The sequence below is a fragment of the Simochromis diagramma genome, unplaced genomic scaffold (genome assembly GCF_900408965.1).
Source record: "Simochromis diagramma unplaced genomic scaffold, fSimDia1.1 OVJJ01000010.1, whole genome shotgun sequence".
Classification (NCBI taxonomy): Eukaryota; Metazoa; Chordata; class Actinopteri; order Cichliformes; family Cichlidae; genus Simochromis; species Simochromis diagramma.
The window spans coordinates 117,318-133,791 of NW_024387008.1; the positions used below are offsets into that span (position 1 = coordinate 117,318).

Genomic DNA, 16,474 nt, shown 5'->3' on the forward strand with positions numbered 1-16,474 from the left:
TGGTAGTTCAATCCCCTCAGTTCTGACTACCTTCCCTCTCTTTGTTACCATCCTACTACACTTCTCCAGTCCGAACGACATTCCAATGTCATTGCTGTATAGCCTGGTAGTGTGGATCAGTGAATCGATGTCTCGTTCACTCTTGGCATACAGCTTGATGTCATCCATGTACAGGAGGTGGCTGACAACTGCTCCGATCCGTAGTCGGTATCCGTAGCCAGTCTTGTTAATGATCTCACTGAGGGGGTTCAGGCCTATGCAGAACAGCAGTGGGGACAGAGCATCTCCTTGGTAGATCCCGCACTTGATGGTGACTTGTGCTATGGGCTTGGAGTTGGCCTCTAGTGTTGTACGCCACATCCCCATTGAGTTCCTGATGAAGGCTCTTAGGGTCCCATTGATCTTGTACAATTCTAGGCATTCCAGTATCCAGCTGTGGGGCATTGAGTCATAGGCCTTCTTGTAATCAATCCAGGCAGTGCACAGGTTGGTCAGTCTGGTCTTGCAGTCTCGGCTGACTGTTCTGTCTACCAGTAGCTGGTGTTTTGCGCCTCTGGTATTCTTGCCAATTCCTTTCTGTGTCCCGCTCATGTATTGACCCATGTGCCTGTTCATCTTAGCCGATATGATGCCTGACAGGAGCTTCCATGTAGTACTGAGGCAGGTTATTGGTCGGAAGGGGCTACATGAATAGGATGAGGGACCTATGGATATATATATATATATATATATATATATATACATATATATATGTATACTCAACACTGCCCCTAGCGTCCTGGAGCACTTCCGTTGTGTTTTGGAGTTTGCAAGTGTTTTGGAGTTTGTACGTGCTTTGTCTCTATATGATAAAATCCATAACATAACCCTCAGATACCAAGTTTAAATAAAAAGCACAACCATTACTTTCATGTTACTGCTTCACAAACCATAAAAACAACACTTATAGGCACACAGATATAAAGTATAATTGGATAAAAAGAAATAAAAACAAACTGCAAAGTCAAAATCAAACTGAAAGAAAAAACTGCGAGGTCCCTCTGCAAAATACCAGGGGGTGGGGGGCTTTTGGTGTCTGTGTTTCTCCCAAATCTGCGATTTCTTAGAAATCACATGGTCTTGCAGCCCCTCCTTCACTGGGGAATATATAAAACTGCTGAGTCCTCTTTGCGCATTCTGCCTTCATCACAGAGCTTCCTGACGCTAACAGCACAGGTAAGATGATTTCAGATGTTGAGCTCAGGAAATTAAAAAGGAAAAAAATTCCCTCTGAAATTGAAGAAACTGATTATATTTATTCTTGTAATCATTTAGTAACCCTTCAAACCTAACCTGTTGCTAGCGACAGACAGGTTTTTTGGAATGTTTTTTTTAACATCTGTAACTCCCGTAACTCTTGAACCATTTATTCTAAAAGAAGTATGACGCTTTCTGAAAGCAGACACTTTTTTTTGCTGTGATTTGACAAAATTTGGAAGTGGCGCCCTGTCTGGGATTACGGTAATGACCCAAATCTCACAGAAAAGGTACAGAGTTGGTGCTTTGAGGAACCATTGGGACTTATCGATTGTGTCAATGGTCCAGTTATTGTTGTTGAAAGATTTTTGCAAGAATGTATATATATTTTTTAAAATCTGCACTTTTTTTTTATCCTTCAGTTCATATTTTTGTCATTTTTAATCCAGAGAACAGACTGCACTGACATCTCATACCTGGATCTCAGCAGTCACCATGGCAATGTAAGTACAAGTGCAGCTGAGATTTAAAAAGAAATGAATGAAACTTCATCTTTTAATGTACAATATGAGCGCACATACACAATTTGTAAAGAAACACACAGATTATTATTTCATTATAATCTGAAAAAAGAGATGAAACAAAAAAAATACAATCTGCAAATATACACGGTAATCCATATCGAAAATCAATATTTATTTATTTATTTGGTCCACTCAAAACATCGAACAAACAAAGCACTGAATGGTTTACAAGAATCAGTCATTCACACTAACCTCCTACTGCATCCAAATATATTTTCAAAGTTTAAAAAGGATCATCAAACCTTTTAATTTTTTTTTTCTTTTTTGTCAAATGATTTGACTGTGACTTTTTATTAAAAGCCATCCTGTCATGTTTCTGACAGTTAACGGACTGCGGTTCATAATGCTCTGTTCATTTTTATTAAATGAATGTCAAAAATATCCCCAGATACAAAGCGAAAAGTAGTAAAATAATAATAAAATAAATGCTTTTGACAGCATTACATTAGTTTTAGACTCATTTACTTCCTTATTTTTATGAATTTTTTGAACTATGTATTTATGAATTTGGTTTTGCATTTTTAAACTTGAGTTGTGTAACGAACAGAAATTCATAAAATCGGTAGTATTAAATTCAGTTCTTTGCATTCTTTGGCGGCCAAAAAAGACTGTGCTCAGAGTGGTCAAAACTATCTACCAAAAAAATGGTCTTTATTTTACATTTCCGGAAAAGGAGACCTGAACACACAAAGACATAAGCTCAGGTCTGAAATCAGTAGCAGCCTGCATGGTTATATATATATTTCCGCTGCACATCACACCCACACAAAGTTTCGATCAAAACACTCTGCTTAGTTTCATTTTCTCTCTGCACCTCCTGTGCTCTGCAAAAGCATGCAGTTTCCTGTCAGCCTGCAACCTAGTTTACACTCAAAGTTGGCCCTCTCTTATTAAAATACATTAAACAATATAATCAGCAAATAACCATTGCGAATATATATATTTAAATCCTAACAGTAGTTATAAGTTTCAAATAGAGGTTGGAAGGTAGACGAAATTAAGAGCAAAGAAAATGACCTGACTTGGTGAATATATCTGTAAGCAGCCCTCAATTCAACTCAACTCAGATACTTTATTGTCCAAAAAGGAGAAATTAGTTTAGCATCAAGGCAACAATAAGAGTGAACAAAACAATAATAAAAACCCACAAGACAAGGAGAGGGGCTGTAGTTTGGGATAAAGAAAACCTGGAGTCTTTTGGTCTTCCTCACAGGTACTCAAAAATTATGGCCAGAGGGCTACAAGTCAAACTCCACTCCAGGGGCTTTGCCACCAAGGAGTTATTTAACTGCCTCAGTGACCTCTCCCTCAGAGATAGGTGAGTTGTCCCCATCGTCCCCAGACTCTGCTTCTTCCACGGAAGACATGCCAGTAGGATTAAGGAGGTCCCCAAAGTATTCCTTCCACTGCCCAACAATTTTCTCAGTCAAAGTCAGCAGCACTTCACCTGTACTATACACAGTGCAGGGAGACCACCGCTTTCCTTTCCTGAGTCACGTGATGGTTTTCCAGAATCAGATTCAATAGGCAGTGGAAGAAAAGCAGGTCCGGAGGCCGACAGTGTGGAAGGCAGTGGTGGCAATACATTTCAGGAGGCCGCCCATTACAGCAAAGATATCCAGCCCGCGGCCTGGAAGCTGGCCTATGATGTTGAGGTGTTGGAAACGGTCAAGTAGGCTGTGTCAAATGTGGGTGAGGACAGCCTGGATGTGCAGGCAGCCGGGGCACAGGATCCGACAGAGCAGAACCAGACGGAGCAGGATGACCGGTGACTGGGCAGCTGCTGTAACCACCCGAGAAGCTGATATGGGTGCAAGGATCAGCAGAGTCTCAGCCGGCCTGGAAACCAGAGCAGGGACCAACTGGGCCCCAGCCCCCCTCACCTCGGAAACTGAGAAAGGTGCAGGAGAATACTGGGCCACAGCCGTCGTGAGGATCGGAGCACAAAGAGTCAGAGGAGGAGGATCAAAGAGAACACTCTGTGTGAGGTTAACTCGCTGCTCTGAGAGAGCAAAAGAAAAACAGTCCTTTACAGGCTGGCTGAGCTCGCCTGAGCTCTCAGCGGAGGCTGAGACGACTTGGCTGAACTGTCTGCAGATGGTGGAGCAGGCTGCACTGGCTCCATAGCCTCCAGGGTTCCCGATTCAGCTGAGATCAGCAGCTCAGTTTCTGGGGAAGCCCTGGGGGAAGTTACAATCCCTAGAACAGACAGGCCTCTTGAAGCAGACACAGTTTCTCTATATGCAATTTCAGAACTAGACTTTAAGCTCTTTGAGTTAGTGTCAGATGTACTTTACTTTACTTTATTGATTTATATAGCACTCTTCACAGGATAAAAACCACAAAGTGCTTCACAATAATATAAAACAGATAAACAAAAAACAGCACAATTAAACATACAGCACAAATCTACTTAAAAGCTAGTCTAAATAAATGAGTCTTAAGATGATGTTTAAAAGAAGATGTCCCAGAAACAAAACACTCAGGTGCACACTGAACAATCTCTTGATGCGAAAGCTCAGTAAACAAAACAGTCTTGGGCTGAGCCTTTGTGGGAATATTTACCATGTCTGCTGGGAAGATGGAAACAGTAATCTGGGAAAAACAACCTTAACGCACTGAAGTTTATCATTCTCAGTAGAAATAGCTCCGTGGACAAAAAGAGCAAGTGACTGAGCTAGCAACTGAAGTACTGGTTGTAGTAGTGGTTGTCGTGGTTCTCCTTAGCCTCCAGAAGATGAGGAGAATGGCTGGATGGGCTCACCTGAGCCTCCAGCAAGGACAGGACATTTTAACTTGGAATTAACAGACTGTCTGTTTACAGACTTGGAGTTTATAAGTCCTAACCCAGACGGAGCGGAACAAAAACAGTCTAAATTTGACACAGGTTCAGGAGCAACCTTAATAGTCTGGAAACTCATAAATTGAAGAACAGAAATTGCAGCCTTTGAATGCTGAAAGACACAGTTCATTTTCAACAGACACAGAAATGTCAGGATCCTTTGTTTTAGTATTTAGTTCACAATCATCTGACTCAAAACTAGAAACAACTCTTTTGATTTTCCAAGATGATGTTATCAGTTTTTGTATTAGCTATTGTTGACCCAAGAGGAGCAAAGTAGAAACAGTCTTTTTCGAATGTGGGTGCGAGAGTAGGCAATGCAGTCTCTGAATTAACAGGTCCTGAGTTACCAGACACGGAGTTATGAGTCTCTGTGATGACACAGATGGAGTTTACTGTCTCAGAAATGTTTAGTTGAGCTGGAACAGCAGTCTCTAGGGAGATGATGAACTCAGTCACAAGCTTAAGAGGTTCAGCTGCCTGCTCACAGGCTCATAGTACTCCTCCTGGTACCTCATTGAGCGCTTTCCTCGAGACCGGGATACAGGTGTCAACAGAGAAGAGGAAACGGAAGAGTGGGCAGAGAGTGGGTGAGTGGCAAACGAGGAAGTCCAGAAACACAGAGGACCCCCAAGAACCAGCTGGTCCTATCAAAGAGCGAGCAGTAGGGCTGGGTATCGTCACTGATTTCTAGAATCGATTCGATTCCGATTCAATTCTATTTGATTCAATTTGATTTGAATCTGGGAAATTTTGCCTCAGACAGTCAGTAATATTATAATTCAGATCAGTACATTAACATATTTTTTGTATCTATAAAAAGAAAGCTGACACTTGCGAGACTTTATCAAAGGTGTAAGCATTACAGCAGATGCCTTTGTGTCAAAGTAGCTGAGGATAAAACAGAAAAACATGAAGGTGATTTTCCTGGCCTGGGATTTTATAAAACTAGTCTGCAGTAGATCAAAAACGAAAGAAAACCATGAATCAACATATGAACATTACCTGATGCTGCTGAAGTGAAGCAGAGCAAAGTTACAGAGGTTTTATTAGAGGCACAGCTAAGCGTTTTGCAATTTTGCATAATTTTATAAAGTTGAAATTTGTTCAGTACTGTTCACCCTCACCAAGTCTGCTGGGTCCATTTTGTGGTTGCGTCACTCTGTAAAGGTTTGGCTGTGAAGCAGGCAGGATGTGGACCCAAATGCAAACTCACTGAGGCCAGAAGTAAACTCGAAAAACACAGCTTTATTGCAGGCGTGGAGGTGACACAAAATATAGTGGTCCCTCGTTTATCACAGGGGTTACCTTCCAAAAACAACCCGCGATAGGTGAAATCCACGAAGTAGCCAACTTTATTTTTTACAATTATAATAGATGTTTTTAGTCTGTAAAACCCTCCCTACCCACTTTATACACTTTTCTCAGACAGGCATGAACATTTTCACACTTTTCTCTGGTGTTTAAACACTCTTAAATTTCAAACCTTCGTAGAAAAAAACAGTCCAGTTTTATAGAATGGAACCAAAGGCACCCGCATTTGGCTTTGACGGTGCAAAACGTTTTGACAACATTGTTGTATTCATTGGGGAGAAAACAAACATACATGTGGCACAGCTGCAGGAGAAGCCGAAGCACCGGAGCTGCATCAGCTCATCACGCGGCTCTGCATAAGTAGTACTGGGTCCTGAGTCAGAGTGCTGTTGTTGCGGGTGATGTGTGCGGCTGGCAGCCAGAGAGCCGCAGCCGAGAAGAACTAATTAAGTATGCTGAAAAACATTAAAATATTGTCGGGTGTGCCGTGGATGTGTTACAATACAGTACAGCACTTCAGAGTCACACTGCTATCATCAAAGATTTATGTAAATTTTACAAGCTGAAAGCATTCTGTACTTTACAGGAGACACAGTACAATGGTCTACAGCCAATCAGGACACAGAAGACAATGCACTGTTAAAAAAAAAAAAGGATGCAAAGTGTTGAATCCTCCCAATTCTTTAATCTTTAGGCTGAAGGAAGAACAACACTCGGTGTATAAATGCTCAATCAACAATCATTTTATTCCATGATACCATTCTCATTATTCCATGCAACACTTTTGCGCAATACATCCGGATGGGAGATGTGCTGAAGAGGGTCACAGCAGATCTCAACGTATCTGACCATTTCTCACATTCTCATAATTTCAGGAGGCCCCCACCCACACTAAGAATTTACATTCTTTCTCTCTTACGGCACCTAAGTGATGGCCTTGGCTTCCTGTTTCATCTCCTCCTGATGAGATGGGGCAGAAAACCTCTACGGTATGTACTGTTCTTTCTAATCAGACAAATAAGGCCATGATTCTCTGAAAACAATATTTCTTATAACGCAGCAGTATCATGCATCATAAAACAATATCATTCATTCACAATAAAATCAGCAGTCTAATGTAATACAAATCAGTTTAATAAATGTGATAGTTGTCACCTTCTTCTAAGTCAATAGTTAAATGCAACCTTAAACTACATAATGATTCAACAATCTTTAATTAGGGGTATAACATGGCATAGGATAATATAATAATCTCAAAAAAGTTTCACAAAAAAAGATCCCCGAAGCAGTGAAGCCGCGAAAAGTGAACCGGGATTTAGCGAGGGACCAATGTAGAACTACACTAAACTGGAATTCAGAAACACAGGGAAATGCTGTTAATGTGACATTAACAGAGAGAACAACAAGGCTTAAATACAAAGACAGACAACAAGAGGATGGGGAACAGATGATAACACAGCAGGTACAAATCAGAGCTAACGAGACACAGGAAGCAACGCAGACTAAACTCAAGACACGTAAGCTTAACACAGAGACATCACACATGGCAACAGGGAGGGACCAGGGCAGGCACAGAGGCACAGAACAGAAGGTGCTCAAAATACAAAACAGAAACCAAACCCTAAAAACAAGAAAATCTTAAGAATTAACCTTAAACATAAAATAATAGTAATAAAAACTCTTCTGCCCTCAGCTGAACGTCTCTATCCAGCTTATGCAGCGAGCTAAACATTAAATGGCTTCAAAAAACACTCAGGAGACCGCGTGACATTCTTCAGAGCTTTACTGATCCTTATTTTCCTTTTTTTTTGTAAAACTGTAATAACAGAAACAGAATACAGTGTATTCACTCTCCATACAAATACACAAAGATTACATTAACTATTGTTGACTTATGTAAACAGTCACTACACAATCAAGAGATACAGAGATGGTAAGAAATACAGCTAACACCACATGCTGGTATGCTTCATGTTAGCAGGCTAAACAAAGGGCTAACAGCTGGCTTGTGCTAGTAATGTAACAAACTCGCTAAACACACAAGAAGCTCATTACTTTGCTGAACAAGGTACTAATAAGTGGGAACAATAAACCGTTTTGCCACACTTACAGATTATGCCTTTTCAAGGGCGTCAGATGCAGGAATTTACAGAGACACAGCCAAATGGACCTTCCCTGTCGAGTGCTGGGAGAAAACCACCGCTTGCGCTCTAACATAGTGCTACCCTGTCAACCCACTAGATGGCAGGCTTTGCCCAGACAAGATCAGGAATAAACATATTTTCTGACATGTTGCAACAGTTAATTACAGAACGAATGATTATGACCCGCCATATAACAAACTTATAAAAAACATACCTTAGAAATAATAGGAGGGACAGAATAAAAACCAAAACCACTGAGTCAACAGACTTCAGTGGTATACAAATATTATCAGGCTAATCTTACCACAATTTGTTTAGTGATGGGCAGATGAAGCTTCATGAATAATAATAATAATGATGGATTGGATTTATATAGCGCTTTTCAAGGCACCCAAAGCGCTTTACAATGCCACTATTCATTCACTCTCACATTCACACACTGGTGAAGGCAAGCTACGGTTGTAGCCACAGCTGCCCTGGGGCAGACTGACAGAAGCGAGGCTGCCATATCGCGCCATCGGCCCCTCTGGCCAACACCAGTAGGCGGTAGGGAAAAGTGTCTTGCCCAAGGACACAACGACCAGGACAGAGAGCCCGGGGATCGAACCGGCGACCTTCCGGTTACAGATACGCTTCCCAACCCCCTGAGCCACGGTCGCCCCACAGCCACGGTCGCCCCACAAGCACTGAAGCTTTTCATCCAATTGGTTCATCCCAGCGCAAAGCGTCTTGAAGCTTCATTTGCTTTAGTAGGACACCTACTGGACGGAAAAATATTAGTTGGCATGAATTTGAAGAGTGTGGCCTTTTGCACGCAGCACGGTGGCACGGTGGTTAGCACTGTTGCCGCACAGCAAGAAGGTCCTGAATTCAATTCCACCATCAGGCCGGTGTCTTTCTGTGTGGAGTTTGCATGTTCTCCCCGTGTTTGCGTGGGTTCTCTCCGGGTACTCTGGCTTCCTCCCACCGTCCAAAGACATGCAGCTTGTGGGGATAGGTTAATTGGATAATCCAAATTGCCACTAGGTGTGAATGTGTGAGTCAATGTGAGTGTGAATGGTTGTCTGTCCTTGTGTGTTAGCCCTGCGACAGACTGGCGACCTGTCCAGGGTGTACCCTGCCTCTCGCCCTATGACAGCTGGGATAGGCTCCAGTGCCCCCCGCGACCCTGAAAAGGATAAGCGAATGGATGGATGGATGGCCTTTTGCACACAGCCTGTAAATGTCAACAACAAAAGGAGTGTGTAAAACATGTACATTCAACAAAAATATAAACGCAACACCTTTGTTACTGCTCCCATTCCCCATGGGATGGACGTAGAGACCTAAAATTCATTCCAGATACACAATATAACCATCCCTCCCAAACAGTGGTCACAAATCAGTCCAAATGTGTGGTAGTGGGCACATCTGCCATATTGAGATAATCCATCCCACCTCACAGGTGTGCCACATCAGGATGCTGATCTGACATCATGAGTAGTGCACAGGTGTACCTCAGACTGCCCACAACAAAAGGCCACCCTGGAATGTGCAGTTTTGTCTCACAGCAAAATGCCACAGATGCCACAAGCAATGAGGGAGCGTGCAATTGGCATGCTGACAGCAGGAATGTCAACCAGATCTGTCGCCCGTGCATTGAATGTTCATTTCTCAACCATAAGCCGTCTCCACAGGCGTTTCAGAGAATATGGCAGCACATCCAACCGGCCTCACAACCGCAGACCTCGTGTAACCACACCAGCCCAGGACCTCCACATCCAGCAGGTTCACCTCCAAGATCCTCTGAGACCAGCCACCCAGACAGCTGCTGGAACAATTGGTTTGCACAACCAAACAATTTCTGCACAAACTGTCACAAACCGTCTCAGGGACGCTCAACTGCATGCCCGTCGTCCTCATCGGGGTCTTGACCTGACTCCAGCTCGTCGCCGTAACAGACTTGTGTGGGCAAATGCTCACATTCGATGGCGTCTGGCACGTTGGAGAGGTGTGCGCTTCACGGATGAATCATGGTTCACATTGTTCAGGGCAGATGGCAGCTGAGAATGTCCCAGTTCTTGCATGGCCAGCATACTCACCGGACATGTCACCCATTGACCTGCACATTCCAGGGTGGCCTTTTGTTGTGGGCAGTCTGAGGTACACCTGTGCACTACTCATGATGTCAGATCAGCATCCTGATGTGGCACACCTGCACACCTGTGAGGTGGGATGGATTATCTCAATATGGCAGATGTGCCCACTACCACACATTTGGACTGATTTGTGACCACTGTTTGGGAGGGATGGTTATATTGTATATCTGGAATGAATTTTAGGTCTCTACGTCCATCCCATGGGGAATGAGAGCAGTAACAAAGGTGTTGCGTTTATATTTTTGTTGAGTGTATATTGTAGTGATGCAGTATACTGTGTATATTTATACTGACAGTATGGAAAATGATCATTTGGAAATGCTTAAAATGGAAATGATCATTTACTGTGAGGTGAGGTTGGGGTGTGGACAGTGGTTGTGCTTTTGTAATGTTGAGGTATGGACAACTGCACACTGAGGCTTTGAGCCTCAGTCCTGCCCACATTTTATTCTGTAAAACCTAAATTTTCACTGCTTTTATGACCTTTTTAGTGGGGAGAACATAGCTAGGATTTAATGATTTATCAAATCTTTTGAATCCTTTGTCCTCCACAATGCTAAATGGCTGGGGGTCCTCGATCACCATGCTAACCAGGTTTTCATCTATTTGAGATTGTTCTCCTGAGGAAAGACAACAAAAACAAAGCACTAATATAAATATCACACACGTAACTTAGTACAGTTGTATAATATTGTTATATCATTTAGTAACATTACTGCATGCTATATTATCATTGCATTTGATGGCTCACCTGGTCTTGCTCCACAATCGGTGTTCCCCTTATTCTCATGCAAAGCTCTGTAGTGCCTAAGCATGGATGAGGTGTTGTTGTTATATCCCAGCTCCCTGGCACATAGCAAACACTTCACCTTGTACAAAAGTAAAGCCACTTAACATAAATTATATTGCACCATCAGTGTTATGAAAATACATCTTCTGTAGAAATTAACATACCTTGTTGGGAGGAATAAGATCAAAATGTTCCCACACAGGGGAGGACATCCTCCTCTTCTTAGCTGGCTCCATTCTCTCCTGACTTTCTCTCCTCACTCTCATAAACCTCCAAACTGTCTCCAAACTCTCACTAACCGCAACTCTCCATCAAACACCCACATTTTGAATGAAGTCTGAGGGGTTTATATCGCTGCCAGTTCGAACCACTTCATGAACTAGTCACGTGGTACAGCCGGGCAGCGAGGCGTCGGACGTTATCATTTTCAGCTCCTTCCATAAATGAAGCAAGCCTCGATACGTGCATCGCGGAAACGCCCCCTCCATTACTCGACACAAGCTTTGAAGCCTCGATACAGAACGTCACATCACTAAATTTGTTCCTCCAGTTCAAATCACAGACAAACAGTATTCCACAGTTGTTTATGTTTTTAAACCAATTTTGCACAGAGAGACATTTTTTGAAAAATGTATTGATAGCATTGTTGAATATTGTTGTACAAAAAAAACAACTATACGTAAAATAGTTACCTCTTAAAGATGTTTTGTTTAGTGGTTTATTTTATTGCAACCTGGAATTTATTGCAGCGTACTTATATTTTTTCAATTGTTTACAAAAGGTTTGAGGTGTGGAATAAACTGCAACGGAGAGTTTGAAAACAAAATATGGTTAGAGGATGTGTTTGGAGGGGGGGATTTTTCTTGTAAAACAAAAAATAGTTTGGGAACCACTGTACTAGATAGTTAGATATACAGCAGATAATCAGCAGATTACAAAGTAGGTTGATTATGTGTCTGTATGTTGGAATATGCATTATTGTCTTCAATGTGTGGCTTGTGTCACAAAATAAACAAAAGTTAACTGATTTGTATTTTTTTTTGTTCTCAGGACTAGTGATAGCTCCTTAAAACACACGGATATCATTACCAATAGTGTTGGTAATCCAGGACCTCCTGCTGTCTACCAGCTGAAATCAAAGAAAGAGAAGTTTGGAACTCTGACAAGAATCACTGTTGGGGAAAAAAATCCAAACACAATAAATAAAACCATCTTACTTGTGGGTGAAACAGGAACAGGAAAATCTACTCTGATCAACGCTCTGATCAACTACAGCATGCGAGTGAAGTGGGAGGATGAAGTCTGGTTTCAGATTGTAGAGGAGAAGGAGAAAAGTCAGACAAAAAGTCAGACAGAAGATGTGATTGTGTACGAGATCTTTGGTTTTGAAGATGAGACTGTGCCCTACTCTCTGACCATCATCGATACTCCTGGATATGGAGACACAAGAGGGATTGAACATGATGAGATTGTTAGGGAAAGATTATTGGATTTATTTCGATCAAATGATGGTGTTCAAGAAGTTCATGCAGTGGGTCTGGTAATGAAGGCGAGTGAAAATCGACTGAGTGACAGACTGGGATACATCTTTAATTCAGTGACGTCTCTGTTTGGAAAAAACTTGGAGAAAAACATTGTAGCTCTCATCACACACTCAGATGGTGTAACACCTGAAAATGCTTTTGAAGCTCTTGAAGATGCAAAAATTAAATGTGCCAAAGATAAGAATGAACCTGTTTACTTCATGTTCAATAACCAACAAAAAAAACAAAGAACAAAGAAAGATAAGAAGGGCTTGGAAATGGCATGGCGTGTATCAGAGGAAGGAATGAGTGAATTTGCAAATTTTTTAGTAAATATTACACCACAGAAACTGATGACAACTGTTGACGTGTTAAAGGAACGCGAAAGACTGATAGCCTGCATCCAAAACCTGCAAGACAGGATCGAGCATATTGAACTGAAACAGGCAGAAATCACACAGATTAAAGACGAACTGAAGAAACATGAAGAGGAGATGAAGACAAATAAGAACTTCACTATAAAATTTAATGAGGCCTACAAAGTTAAAGAAGATATTGAAGTTGGGTGGTGGTGCTTGATTGGTGGCTATGAAGCAGCTGTCAGCTGTAGCAAATGTGAGGAGAACTGTCACTATCCTGGATGCACATTGGCCTGGTTTCCTAAACACTGTGAGGTGATGAAGAAGGAAAAAGGAACAACATGCTGCACTGTTTGTGCCAACAAGTGTCCTGCATCAGATCACGTGAAAGAAAGGAAGATCTATGTGACCAAGACTAGACCTGTTGAGATGACTAAGGACGAAATGAAAAATAAATATGAAGAGAATAAAACAGAAAGTGATAAAAAGTCAAGCCTTCTGGAAAATCTAGAAAAGGACATGAACCGACTGACAGCAGAGAAGTCACAGTGGCTGGATGAATCCTACCAACATGTTGTCAATTTGCAACAAATCGCCTTGAATGATTCTTCTCTGTCCACTGTTATACACTTGGACTTGCTGATTAAGAAGATGAGGGAGAAAGGAGACACAGGGAAGGTCCAAAAACTGGAGGAGATGAGAAGCAGAGTGGATGAAGGAACCACAGCAGCTCTGCAGTATCTACCTGCAGCTATGAAAAAAATTAGAAAAAGAAAAAATTGAACAACAAGACAAACAATCAGACAGCGATGTAGAAATCAACTCAAATCACAAACATTGTCCTGACATGACTGTATTTCTGAAAAAAGAAATGCCTGAAACGGTTTTTCACTTACTTATTTACTCAATTATCATTTAAACGTATCAGTGACTCTTTTATTGTTAATTGGCTGCAAGATGATGAGACCAACCATGGATGACAATTTGACAATTTTACTAAATGATGTGATGGGTCCTGTGTTCAGTTAAACATATCCCAAGACAAAATTCTTGGTCACAGAATTTAGAAAACATACACATAGTCATGTTCATTAAGGGTCAGACAGTGAACTGTGTTCCATTGTATAAAGATCTTGGAACAATGATTGACTGAAAACTGAACAATGAAGAAAACTGTGATTTTAAATTTAAAAAAGGGAACCAATATTTTTCATGTTTAAGGAAACATTCTCCTTTCCATACTGACAAATTCATGATGATTTTATTTTACTGTGCTTTTTACCATGGTGTCATGATTTGGATATTTATATATAAAGAACAGAAGCTTGCTCAATCAAACCGTTAAAAGGCCCAGCAGGCTGATTGGTAAACCACACCTTGAACCATTATTCCTGTACACCAGGTAGTTAGAGCAGTTGATGATTTAAGCCTTTTTATAGTAACTTTTAGTTTCTTCCTTGTAGATGTTGGTGTGGGGTATCAAATTGCAGAAAACAGCTCTTTTGCAACAGAATCAGCCTGGGCGCAAATACGTCCCACATGATGCTCTGTGGCTTCTCTGTTAATACTTACTTTTTACCTTCATTATGCTTGTCTGGCTTATTTTATGTTATCTTAAAGAATGTTCATTGAGAATAGATGACTTACTGCAGACCAAATTAACCAACAGTTATAAAGAAATCAACAAGGTTTGCATATAATCTCTTGAATCTTGGGACAAAAGTAATAATTTTATTTTGTTACTGTGTTTAATGCATGGCTTTACTTTTTAAGCAGTTCTAGAAACAAGCTTTATTATTTTATTTGTAGATTAAAAATGAGTAAAAGCCAGCATATTATTCAGAATTTAAAGTGCAGTGGAACTCCGACTTACAAAATTAATTCGTTCCCGAGGGTCTTTTGTAAGTCGAAAATCTTCGTAAGTCAAAGCACCCATCGCGCCTTTTGAGTGGCTATAGGCTAACTGCAACAACAGTACATCATTCAAGTGGAACAGCGGAGTGCAAGTATGAAAGCCAAGGGGGTTGTCGCATGATTCAGAAGGCATTGTGGGCATTGTAGGCATTCTTGGCTCAGCCAATCAGAGCCAGCGGATTTCGCTACGCGGGCATTTTGCCGTAACACGGGCAGAAATATTGCTGTTAAGTGTCTTCGTAACTTGAATTTTTCGTTAAATGGGGCATTCATAAGTCGGGGTTCCACTGTATGAAGCTAATAATATGTTGTATTCACGGAATTTGTTATTGTGTGAAGATAACGTTTTTGAGTTACTTGGTGATATTGTGAATTTATTGAACTTCAGTTTTTTTTAAAGAAAAGAAATGTCACATTTACTTTTATATGCTGAGTACCTCTGTACACAAATATTTTCATTTGATTTAATTTGTACTTTCATGACAGTTACAATTTATCAGTGTCCTCAGTTGGTCATCATGCAGAGCAGAGCTGGAGCTGCTGTGCTTTAAATGCATTGCGGATGCCCCGTGATCTTACAGCAGTGTGTGACAACAGCTCCCCTTCCTCCCTGATATCACAAACTAAACACAAATTCACTCTGTGTTCTCCAAAAATACACGTGTTTCTGTCACGTTGTTCTAATGTTGTTCTAATGTTGTCAGTGTGAGCTTTATTCTGCTGCTCTTTTCATGGTGACTCAGTGTCCCTACAGTCGTTGTGGGACAATAACATGTTACTGACATGATCCAGAAATACTCCAACAGAGGTTGGATACACAGAGGTTGTTAGAGACACTGACCTCAGACACAGTGTCAAAATCTTCAATCTTTGAATCTTCAGTGTTTGTGAAGATTCCAGTCCTGAAATCTGATCTTCTTTCATCTGATTGACACCTTGGATTCTTGACGTGTGTTCATGCTCTGAATGACTGCTTCAAATTTTTCTGATGACTGAGGCTGATTGGAAACATTTGGATCCTTTCATGTTGGACTTGATTTGTTGAAATTCTCTATATTCTGTTCTTCCAAGTGAAATCATCTCTTGCTTGATGTACTTTTCTATCAATTGTCAATAAAATCTCTGCTTCATTCAGTCAGTTTGCTCAGATTGTCTTCATTGGATCATCAGCTGATTTTTACTAATCATCAGTGTGCTATGCACTCATTTATTACAGAACAGCTATTCTATTGGTAACTAAAGTAAAACTAATATCTATCTATCTATCTGGGCTCTAGAATGCGACCAATTTGGTCGCAAACGTGACCAAATATCTCAATGGAGCGACTAAATAAACTTTCAGTAAAAAGAAAAAGAGTCTCTGCAACTCTGAGCAATAGCATGTTCCACCAATGTGCCACAAAAAAAATCCTAGGTCACACCGGTGCGACCAGCCGTTCGAGTAAAAAACAAAAGTCTCAGCAAGTCTGAAAGTCTCTGTGTGGTCAACAACAGATGCAGATTATGCCCCTATCGTGGTCTAAACCAATCAAAGCTAGTCAAGGGCGGAACCTCTCAGATGCCCAAGGTAAGATGTTCAGATGTTCTTTTAATTTTGAATTTCTTTTTATTTTATATATCTTGAGATATT

The 16,474-nt window shown here is 41.1% G+C and overlaps 1 protein-coding gene across 2 annotated transcripts; it reads left to right on the plus strand.

The window, feature by feature from the left end:
* The first annotated feature begins 1,017 nt into the window (after nt 1-1,017).
* On the plus strand, nt 1,018-15,987 carry LOC120739291. Of its 2 annotated transcripts, XM_040041004.1 has the most exons (4): nt 1,018-1,215; nt 1,686-1,739; nt 6,852-6,965; nt 12,099-15,987. In XM_040041004.1, exons 2-4 carry the CDS (start codon nt 1,732-1,734, stop codon nt 13,711-13,713), a joined length of 1,737 nt encoding a protein of 578 aa, XP_039896938.1. In that variant the 5' UTR covers nt 1,018-1,215; nt 1,686-1,731; the 3' UTR covers nt 13,714-15,987. The 2 variants fall into 2 exon arrangements, with proteins under 2 accessions (XP_039896938.1, XP_039896939.1); XM_040041005.1 differs by lacking the exon at nt 6,852-6,965 and having other exon boundaries at nt 1,021-1,215.
* Nucleotides 15,988-16,474: the final 487 nt, after the last annotated feature.

What these genes read in the sequence shown, in the direction of transcription:
- LOC120739291 (XM_040041004.1), top strand. An exon ending in TGGGGCAGAAAACCTCTACG is followed by an intron (nt 6,966 to 12,098) that starts GTATGTACTGTT and finishes TTTTGTTCTCAG; the next exon opens with GACTAGTGATAGCTCCTTAA.